The sequence below is a fragment of the Ambystoma mexicanum genome, chromosome 12, assembly GCF_040938575.1.
Source record: "Ambystoma mexicanum isolate Mex_15411 chromosome 12, UKY_AmexF1_1, whole genome shotgun sequence".
Classification (NCBI taxonomy): Eukaryota; Metazoa; Chordata; class Amphibia; order Caudata; family Ambystomatidae; genus Ambystoma; species Ambystoma mexicanum.
Window position 1 is genome coordinate 365,737,980 of NC_090936.1, and position 22,480 is coordinate 365,760,459.

A 22,480-nucleotide genomic window follows, 5' to 3' on the forward strand; every position below is an offset into this window, starting at 1 on the left:
AGCTAGGCTGAGTGAATGGGGTGTGCTGCATAAAAGCAGGGCTTTGGGGACTGGAACTTCAGAAGTCGCTACAGGACCTGAGAATCCGACGAGAGAGAAGCTGAGCCGACCTACCACGACGACACCACCGGTGGAGCCCTGCGGAACCGACTCACCACTTCCCGACGATAGAGAAGATCTCCCGGCTGGAGAGGCTTCTTCCCCTGACTGGTGGGCACAACCAGTTTACCTTCTTTTCCCCGCATCCCAGGACGTCTTGTGGTCGAATTGCCCGTGCCAAGCACCCCGGCAACTGGATAGCCACTTAACATGGGACCGCGAATAAAAGGAACGCTCCTTTTACCCGAGAACTCTGCGGCTGGTTTCTTCCCTGGCAGTGCAACGGACTCCTGTCTTCCTCCCCGACGAGATCCTCTCTTCCCCCGGACGAAGCACGAAGTGTGGTGCATTGCTTCCGGAGAGGTCACCCTGACGAGCCAATCATCGAGGTATGGCTAGATGTGGTGGCCCTGGGCCCTGTGGAGGGCCGCCACTGTATTCATGAGCCTGGTAAACACCCTGGGGTCCGAGTTGAGGCAGAAGGGAAGCACCATGTATTGGAAGTGGTAGCCCATGATTCTGAATCGTAGTAAAGAACGAGGAGGCTGTCAAATCGGGACGTGTAGATACGTGTCCTTCAGATCCAGTGAGCACATCCAGTCTCCCTTGCACAATGTCTCCGCTATGAGTGCTGGCATAACCATCTTGAATTTTTGTAGGGGTAGGGAAAGGTTGAGGGTGGATAGGTCCAACACAACTTTCAGGTCAGCCTGGTTCTTCTGAATGGCAAAAGTCCTGGAGTAGAGGCCCAATCCTCGCTGGGAGGTTTGGACTTCCTCTACTGCAAGGCTCTCGATGAGCAACCGGATCTCTGCCTGTCCCAACTGTGGGAGAGGAGGGAAGAAAGGAAGGGATATGTAGGCGGTACCCTGTGGATACTACCGAGAGGATCTAAATTCTGACACCAGAAATGTGCATGGAGAGTAAGCCTGTCCCCCATCGGAGGCACGTGGACCCGAAGGGGCACATCATGCCTTCTTTCCCTCTGAGGCTGTTGCAGAGGAGGGGGACTGGAAAAAGCCCTTACTCTTCATCCCACCACCCCCTTTTTCGTTGTTTGCGCCGATGTTGAGTCAGCGAACGGTCCTGCTGCATGGACCTCTGCTCTTGAAACCGCTGAACCCTCTGTATGTGCGCCCTTTGTCTGAGCGCTGCTGTGACTGGGTGTACACCTTGGGCGTGGCCTTTGTAAGGATAAAGACTTTGCTGTTTGCAAGCTGTTTTACTTTTTATCTAGTGAAAGAGGTCACCACCCTCGAAAGGCAGGTTTAATATGCGTTCCTGGACGTCCAGGTTAAATTTAGTAGCACGGAGCCAGGCCGTCCTCATGTCCGTGGCTATGCATATGGCTTGGCCAGAGGTGTCAATGTGGGCCACGGTGGACTCCATGATGTCTTGCGCCACCATTTTAGCCTCTGCCAGTCCCGCCTTGAAACGTGACCGGTTCTGGAAGGAAGTTTGCTATTTCCCACCCAAGCCTCTGGTTAACGGCTGGCCGCATGTTAGCCGCATTGGCTTGATGAAGATGCAGCGAAGCATTGGAATAAAGCCTTTTCTTGTACGCCTCCAAGATCTTCTCCTCCTTGCCTAACAGTGCCGCCGACGAGGAGGCCGAGGACGACTGAAGCTTGGAGTAGAGTGATGCCGCAGCAATCACTGAAGAGTGTGGCTGAGGATGAGCCGACATCAAGAGTGTAACCCCCTCCATTTGCCTATACTTGGCATCCAGGTGTCTAATGACCGGCTGGACAGAGGGCCAAAGGCGACAACGTCCTTCTGCATCGAGACTCCTGTTCTAGCCGATGGGTGTAGCGTGAGGACCTCGGCAAGCACCCACTCCTCTGGTTGATCGACCTTGCGTTGAGGAAGGCCCAAGTACTCTGCCAGCCCTGCAAGACATTCGTGGAAGCCTTGGCTGACGATGGTGTGTCGGGTCCTCTTCCTCGTCTGTGTCCACCTGGGTGTCCGGCTGGTCTGGCGCTGGTGGAGGAGTGTTGGGCGCCGAAGGCTGAGGTATGGAGACCGGAGGCAGGAATGGAATCGCCTGCACTATGGGCGGCTGGGGGGCCGGATCGGGCACTGGGGCCTGCAGCGCTGGAGCCATAGGAGGAATGACTATGGGCGCGGGCAGAGGGGCCGGAGGGAGCAAGTCCATGATGGTATCCTTGAGGATGGCCCCAATTTGAGGAGTTCTCATGAGCACGAGGAACTTTTCAAAGAACCTGTCCTTGCAGGCCGTAGGGGTGGTAGGTGATATTGAAGGGATAGCGGGTGGCTGCTGGGGCTGTTGCATGCCCTGACTATATGGACAGAGGGAACCTGCCCTGCGCAAATGATGGATAGGCTGTAGGCTGCAAACCTGGTTGACAGCAGTCCCACCTTGAAACTCGTTCCTTCGCCTGCTCCCTTCCTTGGTGCGGTATTGGACGGGTGCCCATATTGTCTGGCACGGCAGCCATCTTGTCGAGCTCCCTTGCACGTGCCGACATAGTGTTACTTGGCTCACTTGGCCCAGCCTTGTCCAGGACTCTAGTGTAGATCATGTGGCCTACCCTGCAATTCAGGTCGAGACCTGGTCGGCATTTAGCCCTCGGTAGAGTTGCAGGTAGTGTTGCATATAGGCGCCCCCTCGGATATTTTGCTGGTACAAGGGCGTAGAGCCTCGAGTGAACACCTGGTAAAAGATCCTTCCGGTCCCTCAGCACTGTCACCGGGAGGATCTGCTGACCCCTCGGCCGGTAGTTGGATTAGCCTCGGTACTTGTGCTGGTAAGAGAATCTGAGAGGTTTCTCCCGCTCGGGCGAGTCCTTGGGAAGGAGGCTCCCTTGCGGGGTGCGCTGAAAAGGAGCGCCCCTATCTTGGGCCTTGATCGATGTTTGACGAAATCCTTCAGATCCTCTGGAGGCGACCTCTCAAAGAGCTTCCTTCACCTAGCAAGTCTGTTCTTCAGACCCCTTGAAGAAAGCGTGTTGCACGCAGGACGACCTTGCCAGTTGTGGTGGGGGCCAAGCCAGCGGAGGAAAAGGGCGTGGGGGTCTGACGTAGGAAAGAGCCCTTCTCAGGATGAACACCTGCTGAACCCTGTAGAAGTCAATATGCGCCGAGGAGGAGCTTGACGCCCGAGGACCGAGTACCTGAATGAAAAAAGACAGAATAGGAAGTATTTGCGCGTGGAATTACATGGCCTAAGTCAAACCCAGGAGCGCTGGTGAATTCGGCCCGTTCCCGTCGACGTGGAAAAGTGGACTGGGGTATGGCGCCGGAGGGCAGAGTCAGGGCAGCACATGCATCGAGGGCCGCACCCCCACGCGCCTCTAAATTTAAAGGGGAAGAAGGTTTTTTCTGGTGAAAAAGGTTCTGTCTCCCGTCCTTAGGAAGGGACACTCATGCAGTATGGAAGAAAGGGGACGGGACGTAAGAGTAAGAACTTTGGATGGAAACACCGGCCTGGTAGCTGATCAGTCTAGCAGGGGTCCGATTCTCTAACCACCCACTCCCCCTGCTCTAGCCTTAACTCTTCAACCTCGTCAAACGAATTAAGACTCATTCATGGAGTCCTCAATTCATGGAAGACCAGGCGAGAGAAGCAGATCTTCTACAAATAGGTACTCGCTACAACCAGCAAAACCAGATCTCCTATTATGTCCTCTCTAACCATTGCCATGGCACCCTTAACAAAACTATATGAGACTTTGAACGATACATTAAAGCATCACACTATTTTGCCAATGGTTCACAAAAAACTGGTATTTCTAGAGGGTTTCATTAATGGACAAGACTCGGGGAGCACGATCCAAACAGTGCCCAAGACTCCTACTGCCCTAAATTCGTTAGAGAACAGTAGGGGAAAAGCTGATACAAAAGATCAATAAGCACAAACAACAGCTTGTAGCTTAAACCACAGAGACTCCCAGGATGAAGATGGGATTTTTGGGGGGGTCAGAGAACCGAAACTCTGACGTGCAGTAACTAGCAAATGCCCTGCGACCAGGATTGCCAAGGGTAGGCTCTATACATGAAGACCCCGAGCCCCCAAAGCTCATCTCAGACAAAAAAACTAGAGAAATCCAACATTAAAGAGTATCCTGTCTGGTCATAAAAAGAAAAAAGGGAAACGGGGGACCCAGTTGCCGCAAAACCATAAAGCACATAGTCCCCATTTTCCTCAGGAGGTTAAGGACTCTGTGCACTCCCAAGGAAACCGACTGATTACAGAAGTTATACGTTTGGAGGAGGAGGCTACCCTGGGTGAACAGGAACAGGAAGTTGGGGTTAATACTCAGCCCATCCTGGGGGAAGCAGATGGGGGCTCCACCAATAGTTTGTCAACAACAAACGAAGAAGCCTGGCTGCAGTCGCCCTTGATCTAATGAACATCTATATTTGATGTCAGAGGTGGAACTGGACCAACAACCAGAGCAACCTGCTCAAACATCAACTGTACTAACAACCAAACCTAGTACTAGCGGATATAGAGATCACACGGTTGATCATCCTATTGCAGAATTTCATACAATGGAAGAAAAAAGGAACAAATCCCTGGAGAAATACTACCATTTGGCTCAGTCGACTGTACCAGACCAACTTGCAGAAGAAAACTACAGCTCAACCAGACCCATCCCTGGACCAAAAGAAATGGTAAAATGTACGATTGGGAATTCAGTGGCATCTGAATTGCCACACCAGCAACCAAACTTTGTTAAAGATCAAGGAAAAACTAAAGAGTTTCTAAACATAAACATGGCTGGGAACCTGAAGAGGATTCAGTCATTGGAGCCTAAGAGTGTGCGAGAGGGGCAAGAGCCTCCAAGGACGGCTTCACCACAGTCATCCACCTCCTCAACGAGATCTAAACGCGCGAAGCTGGAGCGAATTGTTGATTAGGAGGTTGCACTTATATTGAACAGAAAGCATGTAATGGACCTGCTCCACTGCGGTTACAAGTCTTTATATCGAAATAGGTTATAGTGAATGCACAAATCTCAAATATTTTATATTGAAAACTTTTATAGTGAATGCACTTTTTTTCCTTTCCCCCGTTTCCAACCCCTAAAAACCCACCCCAACCGTTTCCCAAGAATATGTAACTCTTTACCCCTAAATGCATTTACTATGAAGGTTTTCAAAATAAAAAATTCGATATATGGGCATTCAAATAAAAAATTTGATATAAACACTATACCCTCCACTGCATACCAAATGTACGGCAAATAGACTGCAGCAACCTAAAAATCATTGAATTTGTGGACGGGGGTCATAGGGACGGCATCTATATCCATATTCCTTCCCCAGTTGTCAAAAGAATGTTGATGGAAGAGGCAGAGAACTTGTTGATGCTGGGTTTTGACATCACAATACCTACAGACCTTGAAGAGGGGAACATTTTGGGCCCTGGAAATCGGGGTAAAAAGCCAACAAAACTAACACAGACTGAAAGGCATCCCCTAAGAAGAGGCGGGTTGCGCAATGGACAAGGGGAACCCCTTGAGGGTAAGGCTGAACGAACGAGCACCTGAAAAAAACAACTCCGGCATCACATTATTGGCAGAAACAGGTACCAAACCCAAAAGGCAGGTCAAGGCTCCCTGCAGAAACGACCAGGGCAAACTAGATAACTACACATGGGCCTGGCTCTCGGGAGCCTTGGATTCAAATGAAACCACATAGCCTCTCAAGCCCAGGCTCAGATGCAGGAAGAGGATTGCATTCTGGAACACAAGAGGCTTTAAACATCCGACGGCAAAGAGCAATGTAAATCGGGGGCAGGGGGTGGGGCAGTAAGGGGCACAAAAGGAAGACCTTCATCTGGCATTATGACAGCAATAAGATCAGGAAGTGGTCTCAAGTTGACGAAGGTGATGTTTTCAAATAAATGCGCCCAGGAAATCGTTATACAATGGTCACCCCAGGCTTGTGTGGTTAAAGAGGCTAAGACACTCTGCCTAGTACTCTAACTTATACTGGAACCAGACGGCCATCACAAATGAAGGTGTTGGTGGCATCATTAACCCTTTAAGTGCCAAGGACGAGCTATCTCGTCCTTAGGATTACATTTGCAGTGCCAAGGACGAGATAGCTTGCCCTTTTTGGCACTGGTGTTTGTGCAATCGTTGCAAAGCAGCGATCGCACAAAACCAAAATCTAACCCCAAGCTATGAGAGGAAGAGGTTCCTCCTCACAGCCCGCAGGTTGGATTTCCTTCAGTTTCACGTCCGTGTGCGTAATGCACACGGACCTGAAATGAAACTAAATTTCACTGCGGCAGCCATTTCCGGCTGCTGCGGTGAAAGAGAAGGTGAGTTTCCTTCTTCTCTATCGATCTCCGGCGTTATTGTGTCGTTGAGATCGAGGAAGGAATCGTTGGAAAGGGGAAGACACCTTCCTTGAAGCATTGCCGGGAGTGGATCGCTCGATCCGCGCACAGCAATGCCAATAGACCACCAGGGATCTATTTTTGAAGTGGGGGGTGAGGGGGCAGGTTAGATAGTAAGCAGCCCTCTCCCCCTCCCGGTCCCCAAAGCATGGGGCACACTAATCGAGGGAAGGGGAAAAACAAAAATAAAAAACTATTACAAAACATGGTAGGGAGTTGCGACACACAACCATCAGGGATGTTTTAGTATAAAGGGGAGTGGCATTCTCCCCCCCCCACCCCAGATGGATGGGGGACATCTCATGTAACCCTCCCTAGTGCAATCTGCATCTAGGAGGGTGTACATGAGATTCCCCCCCATTCATTTGGGGTGGGGGCACCAGAACACTTTCGAATGCCCCCGCCCCCAAAGCATGGGGCAGTACGTTTTGCCCACCCTGGGGGAAGAGGCAAACCAACAACAACAAAAAAGTAATACGTTTTTTGATGGGGGTTGGGGCACCCTAAACCACCAGTGATGGTACTAATGAAAAATGGGGTGCCCCCCCCAGCCCAAATGGATGGAGGAACATCTCATGTAGCCCTCCCTGGGCGCAGATTGCTAGCGCAATCTGCCTCTAGGAAGGGGTACATGAGATGCCCCCCATCCATTTGGGGTGGGGGAGGGCCACCAGAAAACTGTGCAATGCTCCCCCAAAGGATGGGGCAGTACATTTTGCCCACCCACTAATGTGCCCATCTGCCCCTAGAGAAGGGACAGAATTAAAAAAAAAATAAAAACAAACATGTTTTGGGCTGGGGTTGGGGGTCACCCTAAACCACCATGGATGTTTAGTTGAAAGGTGCCCCCCCTCCTCAAATGGATGGGGGCATCTCATGTTGCCCTCCCTATGGGCAGATTGCTAGTGCAATTTGCCCCTAGGAACGGATACATGAGATGCCCCCCCATCCATTTGGCGTAGGGGGAGGGCCACCAGAAAACTTTGCAATGGGGCAGTACGTTTGCCCACCTTGGGGGCATATGGGCACTAATTCCCAGAGGGAAGGGGCAAACAAAAGTAACAAAAAAAAATAAACATGTTTTGGGTGGGGGTTGAGGGACACCCTAAACCACCATTGATGTTTGTAATTGAAAGGGGGGTGGACCTCCCCGTCCACCCAAAATGGATGGGGGGGCATCTCATGCAGCCCTCCCTCTGGGCAGATTGCTAATGCAATCTGTCCCTACGAAGGGGCAGATGTGTTTTTACTGGGGGGTGAGGGTCAGTAGACCACCAGGGATGGCGTGAAAGGGGGAATGATCGGAGCTTAATAGTTATGATTTTTCTTGGTTGACCATAGGTAACAAATGTTTTGTTTACAGCTTTTTCTAAACGAGGAGCTGCAACGTTATGTGAGTACTTTTATTATTATTGTATGGTTAGGGCCCATTGGCAGTGGGGTGGGTGGGACTGGAGCTGGATTGTTGGTGGTGTGGGCGGGAGTAGGCAGTCTGGGGAGGTATTTTGGTAGGCTGAGACACAATTGTATGGTCAGGTCACAAATTGCCCCCATGCCAGCAGAACATTGCTGTTTCCCTGGGAGCGGTTGTCTCCCATGTGGGTTGACCGTCCGCAAGCCCAGGCTGCACCTCTGGCTGTGCTGTGTTACAGATTTCACTTCCGGGGAGGAATGGGGACCCTGCCGGGGCTCCCCAGAACTGCCGCTAGACTTGGCGACGGTCGACCCACATGGGAGACAGGCGCGGGAGGCATCACCTACGACCATCCTGGAGTTCTGGCTCTGCTGCGTTAAAGCTTTTCCCTTCTGGGAGGCATTTGCACACTACACTGCCAGGGGTACCTGGTGGGGAAAAGCTGTAACACAGGCCAGCAAGAACTCCAGTACGTTTGGAGGAGATGTCCCCAGCCTTGGGCATCCATCTCCCATGTGGATCTATCGTCTCCAAGCACAGCGGTAGTCCCAGGGAGCCCCGGCAGGGTCCAGACCTTTCTCTGGAGGAAGAAGCTGTAACGCAGACCAGCCAGACCTCCAGGATGGTCGAGGGTGATGTCCCTGGCCTTGTGTTGGGATGACGTCTGTTGCAAGAAGCATTTCATTTGATCTCTGATGATTCTGTAGAGTTTTTGTGTGGGTTGGTTGCCAATTCAATTCTTGTAGTCTAGTATTTTTTGTTTTGCTTGGAGTTCTGTTGATTTGTATAATCTGAGTTGCATTTGGCATTTTATTTTGTCCTGTCGGTTTGTAATGTTCTCCGTAAGTTTTCTATTTTGCGGTTGTTTTTTTGAGTTCTTTCCGCTGTTCTGTAAACCATCTTGTGGCAAGTTTTTTTTGGTGTTGCTTTAAAATGCTTTGCTGGTGCCAGACTGTCTAGGGCCTCGGTGATCCAAATGCTGAGTATGTTTTCAACTAGGCCTGGGGTTGTGTCAGGTTGGGTTGATACTAGTAGATCCGTTATGGATTCCAGGTCTAGACTCTTCCAGTTTCTTTTCCTGGTTTTGTGTAGTATTGTCTTCCCGGCCAGTATGTGGGTTTGAAGTTTGATGTAGAAAGGTATCAGGTAGAGGCCGCTCCGTCTGTACCATCTGTGTTGGTGGGGCAGATGCAGAGTCCTTCCCTGCAGAAGATTGTGTCCAAGAGCGCATCTGTGCCTCCCTCACTTAGTAGGTTGTGGATTTCTGTTCAATGTTTTGCCATAGATCGAATGTTGAGCAGGCTGCAGTGTAGTTCGTGTATTTTCCCTTTTCGGTTGTTTGTTCTTTTGCTCAAGTCGGTGCTGTGTCGGTCGGGGTTTCCACTGTTAGTGGTTCTCCCCTGGTTGTGCTCGCAGGGACCGTTGGTTCTTGGGTGGTCCATCTTTTCGTCTGGTTGGTGAGTTGTTTGGGTGTTGGTCCTTTTTTCCAGTCTTTGGTAATGTAGGGCATGTTGAGAGTAATGGACTCGAGCTTGTCCCCGATTCTTGTTGGTGTATTATCTTGGGTGCTCTCCATGGTGGGGTGGTTCGTTTTTGGAATGCTGGGCTTGCTATCCCGGTGGAGTCAACATTAGTTTTGGTTCTTGCATGTGGGTTTGTTGCCGATTGTCATCTCTTGCAAAGGAATCGTATGTAGAGAAGTAGCGAGACATCTAGTCCGTGTTAGCTCTTTTCTTGATTTGTATTCTTTGTTTGGTGTTGTCTTCACAGGGTTTTTTCAGTGTTGTGAAGTCGCAATGATGGGCTCCTTCCTGTGGGGTTAAGGGTTCATTCGTGGTTCGGTTTCCCATTCTAGCTTCTGTCCCTTTCTTGTGGGGAGGCATGTTTTTTTTGAGTTGTGGGTTGAATTTCTTGGAGCCGGAGTCCTCTTTGATTAGGTTACTTCCTGGTCCCTGTGAGTGTTTTCTTCACTATTTGTAGATTAATGTGTGGATGAGGTGTAAGTTTGTAGTTGGTTGTCACTTGTAGTTGATTAACTGTGGGTTGTGGGACCAGGGGCGTGTTACTCACCGCTCTGTAAATAGGTCAGGAAGGTAGATAAATGACCTTGGAGATGATATGTACACAGGAATCGATATTCAGCCTCCAATTCTAGCTCCCCTGAGTACAAGACGCAGGCTTCCTCAAGAGAGGGACTCTTCTTTACAACGTACCTCTCTGCTGTTTCTATTGGAACAGGCAGAGATGTCAGTTGAATAAAAGAGCGGGGAGAACACACCGCCAAGACCAAAGCTGCAAAGGAATACAAAGATATTAGACAGTGCTGAGAAAACAAGTAAGCAATCAAGCACAGTATGGGACAGGAAATACCTAGGCAGAGATTCGAGTGGAACTTTCCCCGGAATGGACCTACAAGTAAAGAAGTAAACCCAAATGAGTGAATTATAATCTAATGGATTCTTCCTATAGAGAGTTTTAGCCAAAACTACAGACCTGAATTGTGGGACTCTCAAGGGTTAACGACTTCCAGGATTGGAGAAAACGACAGGAAAAAAAAATAAACAGGGAAGTAAACCCGGGAGGCACAAGGGTCGCGCTAGGGTTGGTGCAGGATCAGGAGAGCGTCAATATGCACTTTGAAAATAAGTTTGTTGTGTGTTGTAGTTCAATGAATGTCCTAAATCCAGTACAGTGGAATACTAACAGAGCAGTAGGTAAATAAGGTATAATAGTCAAAGATGGCACTGGCAGAAATAGAAGAAAATAAACACAGTTGGTTACCTGAAAGACAGACTTCCCAAACGAAGGTTGGAGCAACTGAAGTGTTCCGAGTAACTGCTGACGAATGAGTTGCAAAGACAGCAGGAGCAGGGAAGGACAATCCAAGTAACTTTCCGTGTCAAATACCAGAAGATCACGACAATGATAAGGGCGTAGAGAAGGCAGTCCAGGTCGATACCGTAGCGGTCTAAGAAGTGCCAATGGAATAGGAGACGTAACATTCCAAAAGTTCGGGCGAGGGTTGGAACCAGGAGATCAAGTTGGAATTTCGTGACAAGATTTCCCGAATAGTAAGAAAGGAACAAGTTACTTACCTGTAACTGTTGTTCTCCAGCATGGGTCTGGCATGGATTCACATGCTCATGAATATTCCCCGTCGTCCTGCTGGGAATCCTCGGTAAAGAAAAAACCAGTATCAGTTTCGTTTCTGATCTGTCTTTCGTAATAATAACCAATCACTGGTCTCTGCGTCATACTGACCACAGCCAATGACTGCCCTCTACCTAAGCACCGCCTCTGGCAGCCATCTTCAGATTTGGAAGCACGTGAAGTGGCAGTATGACCAAGTGAAGAGCCGCAGAGGGGTAGGCGGGAGGGTTCGCATGTGAATCCATGCCAGACCCATGCTGGAGAACAACAGTTACAGGTAAGTAACTTGTTCCTTCTCCAGCATGGGGTCTGGCATGGATTCACATGCTCATGAATAAAGAATACATAGCAGTACACACATGCACAACCACGGGAGGTGGCAAAGGCTCAACATTAAGCATTACATAAAACTCAACATTAAGCATCTTACCTCCTCACCAGGCTCACCTCAGGCGAACAGGTTGCGCAGCACTGCTTGGCCGACCCTGGACTCCTCCCTGGAATCCCGGTTGAAGCAGTAGAATTTCGTGAAGGTGTGCGTCGACCTCCACGTAGCAGCCCTGCATATGTCCAGCAGGGGCACACCAGAAAGGAACGCCGTGGTAGCTGCGATCGCTCTGGTGGAATGGGCTCTCGGACGGCCAGGCAGCGGTCGGTTTGCCAACCGATGACAGTACATGATACAGCCGGAGAGCCATCTGGAAATGGAAGCCTTCGAGAGAGCCTTCCCCTGATTGACAGGTCCAAAGTTCACAAAGAGTTGTGACGTCTTCCGAAAACACTTTGTGCGGTCCACGTAGAACTTCAGCGCTCTAGCCACATCCAGCGAGTGCAAAGTCCTCTCAGCCGGCGACGAAGGCGACGGGAAGAACACAGGCAACACCAAGGGTTCGTTGAGATGGAAGTCCGACGGTACCTTGGGCATGAAGGAGGGGTGCGTCCTGAGCACTACCCTCGTGTCGTGAAAAGTCAAGTACGGGGCCTTGCAGGAAAGGGCCTGGATCTCTCCCACCCGTCGTGCGGAGGTGATGGCCACAAGAAACGCTGTTTTCCACGACAGAAACTTCAATGGGGCCGAGTGCAGAGGCTCGAACGGAGGTCCCATGAGCTTGGTCAGCACCACGTTGAGCTCCCACGCCGGGGCCGGAGCCTTCACCGGCGGGAACGATCTGAACAGTCCCTTCATGAACTCTTTCACCAGACGATGAGACCACAAGGACGTCCGCCCCGTGGTTCTGGTGTATCGGGAGATCGCAGCAAGATGAATCTTGATGGACGCGTGTGCCAGTCCAGCTTTGGCCAGCGTCAGCAGGTACGGCAGTACCTGGGGAGCCGTAATCCGTAGAGGGTTAATCTTCTGTGCGTGGCACCAGACAGAGAACCTCTTCCATTTGTGTCCGTAGCATTTAAGAGTCGAGGACGCCCTGGCCTTTGCAAGAACCTCTCTGCAGTCGGCCGGTATGTCGTATCCTCCAAACTCTAGCGCTGCAGGAGCCAGGCCTGCAAGTTCAGCGATTTCGGGTCGTGGTGGAGGATGGCGCCTCCTTCCCTGGAGAGTAGATCCGCGTCCACCGGCAGCTTGATTGGCGGGGACGCTGACAAGTCCAGAAGGTCCGGGAACCATATCTGCCTCGGCCACGCAGGTGCGACGAGGATCATCCTGCACCGTGACCTCTTGAGCTGGTTGACGAGCCGGATTAGCAGTGGCAAAGGAGGGAACGCGTAGAGGAACAGGCCCTCCCAGGGGGAACGAGAAAGCATCGCCCATGCTCCTCGCCTGGGGAAACCTGCTGGCGAACCTCCGGCACTTGGAGTTCGTCGCCGTCGCGAACAGGTCGATCTGGGGTGTGCCCCACCGTCGGAAGAGGCGATCCACTAGATCCTGCCGTAGTTCCCACTCGTGGCACGAGCGCAGCTCCCTGCTGAGTGAGTCGGCGATGGTGTTTTTTATCCCTGCCAGATGAAACGGCACCAGAAACATCCTTTGGGCGACGGCCCAATGCCACAGGTCCTGCGCCTCCTTGGACAGTGCTGGGGACCTGGTTCCGCCCTGTTTCCTGATGTAAAACATGGTGGTGGTGTTGTCGGTGAAGATCCTCACCACCTTGCCCTTGAGGGACGGAAGGAAGGACCTGAGGGCCCAGAACACTGCACGGAGCTCCAGGACGTTGATATGGAGGGACTTCTCCGTCGGGAGCCAAAGGCCTCTCGCGTGCAGATTTTCGGTGTGCGCTCCCCACCCTTCCAGGGAGGCATCCGTGGTCACTGTCTCCTGGTGGTCTGGGGTCTGGAAGTCCATGCCCGCCGTCAGATGCGCGCGGATGCCCCACCACCGGACCGCTCGGCGGAAACTCTCGTCGAGTGTGATCCTCTCCTCGAAGCCGCCAGTCGTTTGGATCCAGCGCGCGTCCAGGAACTCCTGCAACGGGCGCATCCGGAGCCTGCACATGGGAATGAGGTAGATGCAAGAAGACATCATTCCGAGGAGGGACTTGATGGACCTCACCTTGGCCGCGTCGGAAACCAACATCCGCTGTACCTTGCCCAGGATGGACCTGGTCCTTTCCTCCGGTGGGGAGGCCAGAAGGGACACTGTGTCGAGCTTCGCTCCCAGAAACAGTGCGTTTTGCGCGGGTACCAGGTGGGACTTGGTGTAGTTCACGGAGAATCCCAGGTCCGTGAGAAGTTGGACGGTCCTTGCCGTGTGATCCACGGTGAGCTCCCTCGTCTTGGCTCGGATGAGCCAGTCGTCCAGGTAGGGGTAGACGTGGATCCCCTCGCGGCGCAGCTGCGCCGCCACCGGTGCAAGGCACTTGGTGAATACCCTGGGTGCCGACCGTAGTCCGAAGGGGAGGGCTTTGAACTGGTAGTGACGCCCTTGGACCACAAACCTGAGTTTAGGATGGGAATATGGAAGTAGGCATCCTCCAAATCCAACGACGACAGGAAGTCTCCTTCCTCCAGCTGACCCAGGACGTGCTGGAGGGTGACCATCCGGAACTTTTGCGCCTTGATGAACTTGTTCAGACGTCGCAGGTCCAGGATGGGGCGCCATCCCCCCCCCCGTCTTCTTCTTCACGAGGAAGTATCTCGAGTAAACTCCGGAGCCCCGAAGCCTCTTTGGGACGAGTTCGATGGCGCCCTTCCTGAGCACCGCCTTTACCTCCAGGAGAAGTTGAGGGACGTGAAGTTCTTTCCTGGCCACGGGGGGGACGCGCGGACACCTTCTTTGAAACTCGAGCGCGTGGCCCCGGGCCAAGGCGTCCAGCACCCAACGGTCGGTGGAGATGGACTCCCACACGCTGACGAAGCTCGCCAGCCGGCCTCCCACCGGGGTGCTTCGGTGGGGGCCCGACCCCACGGCCGGTTCAATCCTGCTTCGACGAGGCTTTGCCGCCTTGACCTCCTTGGCGACGACGGCGGGGTCCGCCAGACTTGCCTCGTCCTCTGTAGGCCTCCTGAGCCGACGAGCGGGCCGCTTGACGGTAGGTGGAGAAACCGCCGCCGGAACTTTTGGAGGCGCCCTTGCCTCCGCTGCTCCGAAAGGGCGTCCGTCGTTGTTGCAGAACTCCAAGGGCCCGGGCCGTCTCGGTGTCCGCTTTAATGGCCTGAAGGGAATCGTCCACTGTTTTCCCAAACAGGTTGTTCCCATCGAAGGGCATGTCCAGGACTCTGGTCTGAACGTCTTGACGGAAGTCCGTAGCCTTGAGCCATCCACGCCGCCTAAGGCAAACGCCGTTGCCCAACTGGCGGAACCCAGTGTCGGCGATGTCCGTCGCAACGGTAATGGCGTGGTCTGAAGCCACCTCACCTTCCTGCAGGATCTCCAGGGCCTCTGCCCTCTTGTCGTCCGGCAAGAAGTCCAGCAGGGGAGCCAGTTTGTACCAGAGCTCCCTGTCGTAGCGGGCCACGATAGCCAAGGCGTTGGCCGTTTTAATCGTCGTCGCCGCAGACGAGATGACTCTGCGTCCCATAGCGTCCAATTTCTTTCCCTCGCCGTCCGGTGGGGAAGTCGATGTGGAGGCCGCACCCCCCCCCCGCTTTTTTCCTGGCCGCCGCGGAGACGACGGAGTCCGGGGTGGGCTGCGCCCGGAGGCACAGGGGGGCCGTGTCCGGGACCCGGTACTTCTTCTCGTACCGGTCTCTTCTAGCTGGCGTCGTGGAAGGGTTCTTGAGGAGGGTGAGGCCCTCATCCCAAATGTCGTCCAATAGAGGCACTGAGAGGACCGTCTTCCTCTTGGCCTCGCGCCGCTGATAAAGGAAGCCTTCCTTCTTCTTCTCCTCAGGGCAGAGTTGGAAAAGCTCGGATGCCCTGGTGATCATGGAGTGGAACGATCCAATCTCATCGGGCGGAGAAGCCCTGGTGGGAGGCGACGACGGTACATCCTCGTCGTATACCTCGTCATCCGTACCCGTCGCTGCCGTGTCAGTCCCCGTAACATCCCCTCGGGTGGACGGGGAGGAGGGCTGGAAGGGGCGCGACGGCTGAAAAGGAGGCGGAGTGTGGATCCTTCTTTTCTTGGTAGGGGGAACACCAGAAGGTCCCGGTTCTGGGTCCCCCGACGGGAGAGGTTCCGTCGGCAACGGTAGTCTCGTCCTTATCTCTGAGCATAAGGACTGTATAGCCAACAAAATGGCCGCCGAGTTGTCTCGCGGCGCTGGCAGAGGGGAATCCGACGGGCGATCAGGGGCCCCTGCGTCGGGGCTTAAGACTTCGACCAGCTCCTCCTCCGAGGTTGAGGCCGAATCTACGACGACGCCCTGCCCCCCCCCTTTTTCTTCCCCACGGGGGATTTCACGGGGGTCCTATCGATGGGCACAAAAGAGGACTCCCTCCGAGGTGGCAGGGAGACTCTGAGCCCCGAGGTCGCCACCACTGGTGTAGCCTCCACAGGCTGAGCCAGGGCCGCCGCGACAGTTTCGATAGAGGGCTTGGCCGGATGGATTAAGGCCTTCACCACCTTAGGTGCGCTCACCGCCTTATCCTTGAGGGGGGGGGACACTGTCTCGCTCCCCCTCCGCCTTCGAGCTCGACCGGGGCCTCTCCAGGAGCTTCGCCGGGTGCTCGGCCTTCCTCTTACCCGACCCCGAGCGTTGGCTCGTGGTTGATGGTGCCGGGGAGGGTGCGCCCTGCCTGGCGCCCGTAGAGCCCGACCGTTCGGCGCACCCGGTGCCAGCGGACTCGCGGTACTTGGCCTTATGTTGACCCCCGTCGCCGGGGCGTCCTCAAAGGTCTTAGAAGACCGCTCGGCTTTCTTCCTCTTCTTCTCGCCGGACGGTCTCTTCCCTTCCAGCCAGTTGGCGAGACGTTGATGGCGGTCCTTCATGGTCCGCTCCGACATGTTGCCGCAAAACGCACAGTCCTTCTCCACGTGCGTCTTGTCCTCATGTAGGCAGTAAAGACAAAAAGAGTGTTCGTCCTCCTTGAAGACGTTCTGCAGCTGGCATCCAGGGCAGACCCTGAACAGCTTTCCGGGCGTCGAGCTTCCCTTCTCCTGGGCCATGACCGGGCCTGAGAAACTTCTGGAGTCCTCCAAAAGCGTAGCTCGACGAAATCTTCACCCTTGAGGGGCGCAGACGAATCCGACACGGGTCCCCGTTGATCGGATGGAGAATCGGTGGAGCTTGAGGCTCTTCTTGACCGAAAAAACGAAGTTTTGAGAAAAAACGTGAAAAAAATAGCACTAACGCTCGAGAGCAATAGCACGAGGATCCCAACACATGAACGTGCGGTAAAAATCTGAAGATGGCTGCCAGAGGCGGTGCTTAGGTAGAGGGCAGTCATTGGCTGTGGTCAGTATGACGCAGAGACCAGTGATTGGTTATTACTACGAAAGACAGATCAGAAACGAAACTGATACTGGTTTTTTCTTTACCGAGGATTCCCAGCCTGACGACGGGGAATATTCATGAGCATGTGAATCCATGCCAGACCCCATGCTGGAAAACACTAATTAGCAGCAACAAGCTCGCTGGAAGACAGTAGTTTTAAACCCGTAAGGGGGGCATGCCTTGTTGTACATCCTTCACGTACGAGATGTGTCAGCTGACACGGGTTCCGCCGTAGCTTGTACAGACACCATGGCAACCTGTACCTGCTCCACAAAGGAGCCTGTGAATGGGACGTGCGTCGCAGGGAAGTTTTTCTCTGCCGAAGTGTAACAGGGCGTGAGCCCTCCTGGTTGGTCGTTTACTGGTTTTCCTTTATGGCTCTGTATGCTTTGGTTTTCTTTAGGTAGTAGTGTGGTATGGTTGTGTAGTGATGTGGTTGTTGTAGGGCACTGCACTGATCAGCTACGGGGTGTAACAGTACTGCACCTCTAACTGAGGCTAATTTGGGTGGGGCGTTGCAGGCTGGCTGTGGGGTGTGGTACAGTTCAGCACCTGTTAATAGAGGAGGGTGCAGAGGTTGGCTGTGGGCAGGCTGTTTGTCACAGGCTAATTATCGGTTGTAGCGCAGTAACTACAGTCACTAACTACAGGGCGTAGCAGTGCAAGGCCACCCAACAACTGGGCAAAAGCAGAATATGGCTACCTGACACAGTAAGGATTAATGCAGAATATGCCTACCTGGCACAATTGGACTAAAAGCAGAATATGGCTGCCTGACAATTACACCAAAATCAGAGTATGGCCATCTGACACAGCAAGGCTGAAAGCAGGATAAGGCCACCTGACAGAGGCTAAATGCAGAATAAGGCTGACGCAGTTAGGCTGAAAGAAGAATAAGGTTGCCTAAAACAGAGTTTGCAGCAGTGTGTAATTCATAGGTGTTCCTGGGAATTGAAACGCACCATAGTTGAGAAATGCGCCTACATTCCTCAACACCCAGAATCAAAGCACACAGCGATGGGGAAATGTACCTAGATTCAAAATACAGAGCAGTGGGGAAATGTACCTAGATTCAAAATACAGAGCAGTGGGGAAATGTACCTAGATTCAAGATACACAGCAATGGCGAAATGTACCTAGATTCAAGATACACAGCAATGGGGAAATGTACCTAGATTCAAGATGCACAGTAGTGGAGAATAAGCACCCAGTATCTAAAGCTTGAATGGATACAACAGTTCAACTAGGGAACACCCAGCTGTCACCTGAGCAGTGCACTGAAAACCAGCTACACACTAGGCCTGATGCAGGTATGTACAAGATAGTTCGGTATTAAGTGGTGGGGTTTTAATGGAGTACAGCATTTTCCTCACCCCCCGCCCCAGACCACACATCTTATCGGTCACTGCTGGTTGACTGCTGCAGGCTTCCTGGGCAAACAGGGGTAGTGTTGCATCTTCGGCAGCTGCCCTTTTCCTTGTGTCCCCTAGCTGGTGGCTGCCAGGTCAAGGGTTGCCCTAGCAGACTGTCCTAAGAGGACAGTCTTGGGACCTTCCTATCATCTATCTTCCTCTCTACCCATGGTGTTCGCCAGGGGTCTAAACTCTTACCCTGGGTTTTCAACCAATACCTGGCAAGTCTCGCCCACTGCATTGCCATTTTCTGCTGAAATTGCCAGTGCTACACTGACAACTCATTTTCAGGCTGCCCTCGGCCACCTCCTCGCCCTCTCTCATCTCTGATTGCCTAACTGCCATTCAAGATTGGTGTGCCGCCAATTATCTTTGTTTGAATGCCAGCAAGACTGAGATCCTCCTCATCGGCACACCCACACCATCCTTTCCCCTCACGCTCTGACCGGCCTCCCTTGGCCCGCCTCCTACCCCCACCTGTGAGGCTAACCTGCGGGGTCATCTTTGACTCCACACTTTCCTACTCCGCCCACATCTCTGACGTCTCTAAAAAGTCAAACATCCCACTGCACCTCCTCAGAGGTACTCTGCTGTTCCTCTCCTTCCCCCAATAGATCATGGTCTCCCAAGCTCTGGTTCTCTCTAAGTTGGACTATTGCAACAGCCTCTTTCTAAATATACCTACCTCTACTCTCTGCCCTCTGCAACTAATCCAGAACAGGACTGCGAGACTTGTCCTTGGCCTCAAGCCCTGGGATCGTATCTCTCCAGCTCTGAAATCTCTCCATTGGCTCTCAGTGGATGCAAGAATTAAATTCAAAACCCTCTGCATTGTCCACAAGGCTTTCTGGGGTCTGGGTCCAAAATACCTTCAGCTATACCTCTGCAAATACCTCCCATCTCGAGCTCTTCGCTCCTCTAACTCCCTCAGGGTCAGTCGTTTTTCAAAGAAACAAGCTGGGAGTAGATCTCTGTCTTCGGCTGGGGCCTCCCTCTGCAACAGCCTCCCTGCCACTCTAAAACTTGAGAACCATCTCCGGTTCCGGAAGCACCTCAAGACCTTTGCCTCTGCTTCTGCCTTCGCTCCCCCTCTCCCCTGCTGTTCGGTTCTCTCTTGGCACTGTGCACCTGGCCACCCGCTGTCCTTTGGGCCTAGGTACCTTCTCACCCTGCCACCCTCCTGCACTGCCTCCGGGCCACCCTTTGTACTCGGATCTATATCTGTACCCATACAGTCCCACCCCCCTTTTTTCTTCCTGCACTTATCAGGCCTACCTTGTCTGCTGTTTTACACCCAGCACTTGCTAATTGCTGGCTGCACTACCACTGTTTGTTGCCTGTATTATTTATTTATTATGTATCTGTTTCTCCTTTGCTCCGCACTCTCCACTTCTCCCCCTTCCATGCACTTTTCCCCTCCCCCTCTCCCATGCACTTGCGCGTTCTCAATGTCACTGGGCCTAGTACGATCATTGTTTTGTTCTCCCCTGTTCCCCTCCCTTGCCCTGTCGCGCTCTGAAACACTTGTGTATGAGCGCGATAGAAATAAAATATCAATGGATCTTTGGATGGGACGGGAGGTGGGTGGTGGGGAGGAACAGGAAGCAGGTCAGGAGTGGGGAGGGAAGTGGGTTAAAGGGGCAGAAAGAGCTCACAGTTTAAAACAAGCCCACATTAAGATAGGCAAACCAATGGGGGACACAGTGCAATGCTTCACAACTCACAGGCGAGCCACACTGATGGAAAGTGAGTCAAATGATTATTTGTTACTATACATGTGACATTTTATCCAGACTTCATTGACTTGAGAAAACAGAACATTGGTGTCAAAGCTGACGAGAGCACCCAGTACACCCAAATGTGGTAGCTACCTCCACCAGTGAGAATATAAAACTCATACCTGACACAATAATCCACAAACTTGTGCTTTAAGCAACTTCTCTCTCAAGGCATCGAGGGAAACTATGAAAAGACATGATAATATATGTGCCAATCTTAACTTTCATGACAATATGATCACACACAACAGTCCTATGCCATTTAAACCACATAAAAAGCTTTGCAGTAATTTACTTTGAATTTTGGGCGGGTCTCCCCCATCCCCTCCAAACTCTCTTCACCATCACTCCTACCCCAAACTCCTCCCCTTTTAACACTGTACCCACAAATGCATGTAAAATTTGAAGTAACTGCAAAGTAATTTACTTCATGAAACCAATGGAGATGCACACACCATGAACCAGTAAACTATGGGGAATAAATAAAGCAGCCCTGTGAGTATTTCCTTTCTGCAGCATCTAGAACCCACAGGCCGTAACCCAAACCATCTACACACCAGTGCTGTAGAACCTTCCACTTTTCCTAGTGGCGCTGCAAGAGCCCAATTAATTAATTGCAGACAAAGGCTGTGGTGAGCTGTTGATGACTGTACATACAAAGATACACAGAGGTTTGTTTCTACCAGTGGTTGATTAAAACATTTTGTAATTTCTTTATACAAATTAAATTTGTTAATATTAGCATTTTGTTCAAAGAACTTGAGATTAGGTGAAACGTTATTTGTCTTGATTCAATCAAGTATTTTAATTAGTTTGAGCATTAGTCTCAATTCTCATTGTGCATGGTTTCTGCACAATATTGTAACATGATTCAACACATGCTTGCATACCAACAGTACTACAAACGTGCTAAAACAGAAGGCTGGTGTGAGTAACCGTGCATACATTATTATTTTTTTATTGCGTTTCAGTTTTCATTAAAACCTTTTGCAACTTCTTATTCAAGTTGTTGTGATTCATCAGAAAATGATGCCATTGTGTTTAAAATCAATATACAGACGTTGTGCTGCAGCTCTCAATCATTTGCATAGTGCTCAACTTTTCGGTTCCGTTATTGTTTCAAGTTAAGTCTTTCTAAAAACATTATCCCAGGTTTATCAATATGTGCTCAGTGTTAATTATTAAGTTCCACATCTGTCTTTGATCCAACGCGCGATATTCCTTAAAATGTTTGCGATAGTGTTCTATGCGTAGCTCTGTCAGACTATTACAATTCACTGATAGATGTTCCAATGTTTCACTCTCGCTTTCGGAGTTACAGCATCAGTATTTTCCGTTGCTCTCCATCTATGGATCGAGCAGCAAGGACGTTTCTGGTAGGACATAAATTGAACCGTAATCTCAGTATTTTAGCTTTGGTATTGTTAGTCAGGATATTCTTGTATATACTTTGGTATTAGGCTCTTTCTATTGGAAAATGTGTGCTTTTGCAGATTTTGTAGCTTCTGCAGAGTTTCCATTTTGCTCTGTCGGGGTTCGTTATTAGAGTATTCTCATCTATATCTGCTCTTTCCATAATCTCCTTGCAGTGATCGCTCCATAAATCAAGATATTTGTAGTAATTATTGCTCATGGGCATTGAGATTATGGCGATCATCGTATGTCCAAAAGATTCTTTCATTAAGGTTTTCCTGTATAATAATAGAGTATTCCATCCCACTTTGGCTTTCAGTGAGATTAATTCCAGTTCATATCTAATGATGGCGATGGGGTAGCTGCTTGGAACCGGTAGTAGTGATTTCCAGAAAGCGATATTGTTTGTCTCTTTTCCAAGTTGGTTTGGGGGGGGTGTCACCTTGGACAGTGCCGTTCAATATAGTGAAGTTTCCTTTCGTCACTAATGTGTTGCTTTTTGATGATCGCGATTTGCTGTTGAGTGAAAAGCATCTTATATTTAGATCTCCAGTCATTAATATGGTGAAATAATTGTATTCTTTCTCTACGGTATCTAGTATCGAAATGATGTGATTGATAAATTCATCATCGGATATGATGGCAGAGTTCCAATATACATTTAGAATGGCTGTGCGGGTGGCAAGTGTATGTCTGGCTACAAGAAATTCTAGTTCAATAGTTGGATGCACGGGTGGGAGGTTCAGCCAATGCGATAGTTTGAATAGCAGCTAATAAACCCACCAGTGGTCTTCCTCTGGTTTGCTTGATGGCCGGTACCAACAGATTTCGTGGTTCGGTATAAGATTGGGAAGTGATACCGGTGTCAAAAGTGATGTCATAAGCGCACCAGCAAAGCATCTATCAAAAACAGCAGGATAAAAGTTGGGTAAATGGTTCTTGCCAAAGCAGAATAGGCTGTGCCACTCCGTACTGAAAACATTGGTGAATGGAAGTCGGGACAAGGACC

At 51.3% G+C, this 22,480-nt stretch overlaps 1 protein-coding gene across 3 annotated transcripts in view; it reads right to left on the reverse strand.

The window, feature by feature from the left end:
- IRAG2 (inositol 1,4,5-triphosphate receptor associated 2) overlaps nucleotides 1-22,480 on the reverse strand; it is a 2,448,326-nt gene that overhangs the window by 1,281,936 nt on the left and 1,143,910 nt on the right. For all 3 annotated transcript variants that reach the window (XM_069628487.1, XM_069628486.1, XM_069628485.1), the window contains exon 20: nucleotides 20,181-20,242. In XM_069628487.1, coding sequence (XP_069484588.1) covers nucleotides 20,181-20,242 — 62 coding nt within the window. The remainder of the gene's footprint in view (nucleotides 1-20,180; nucleotides 20,243-22,480) is intronic.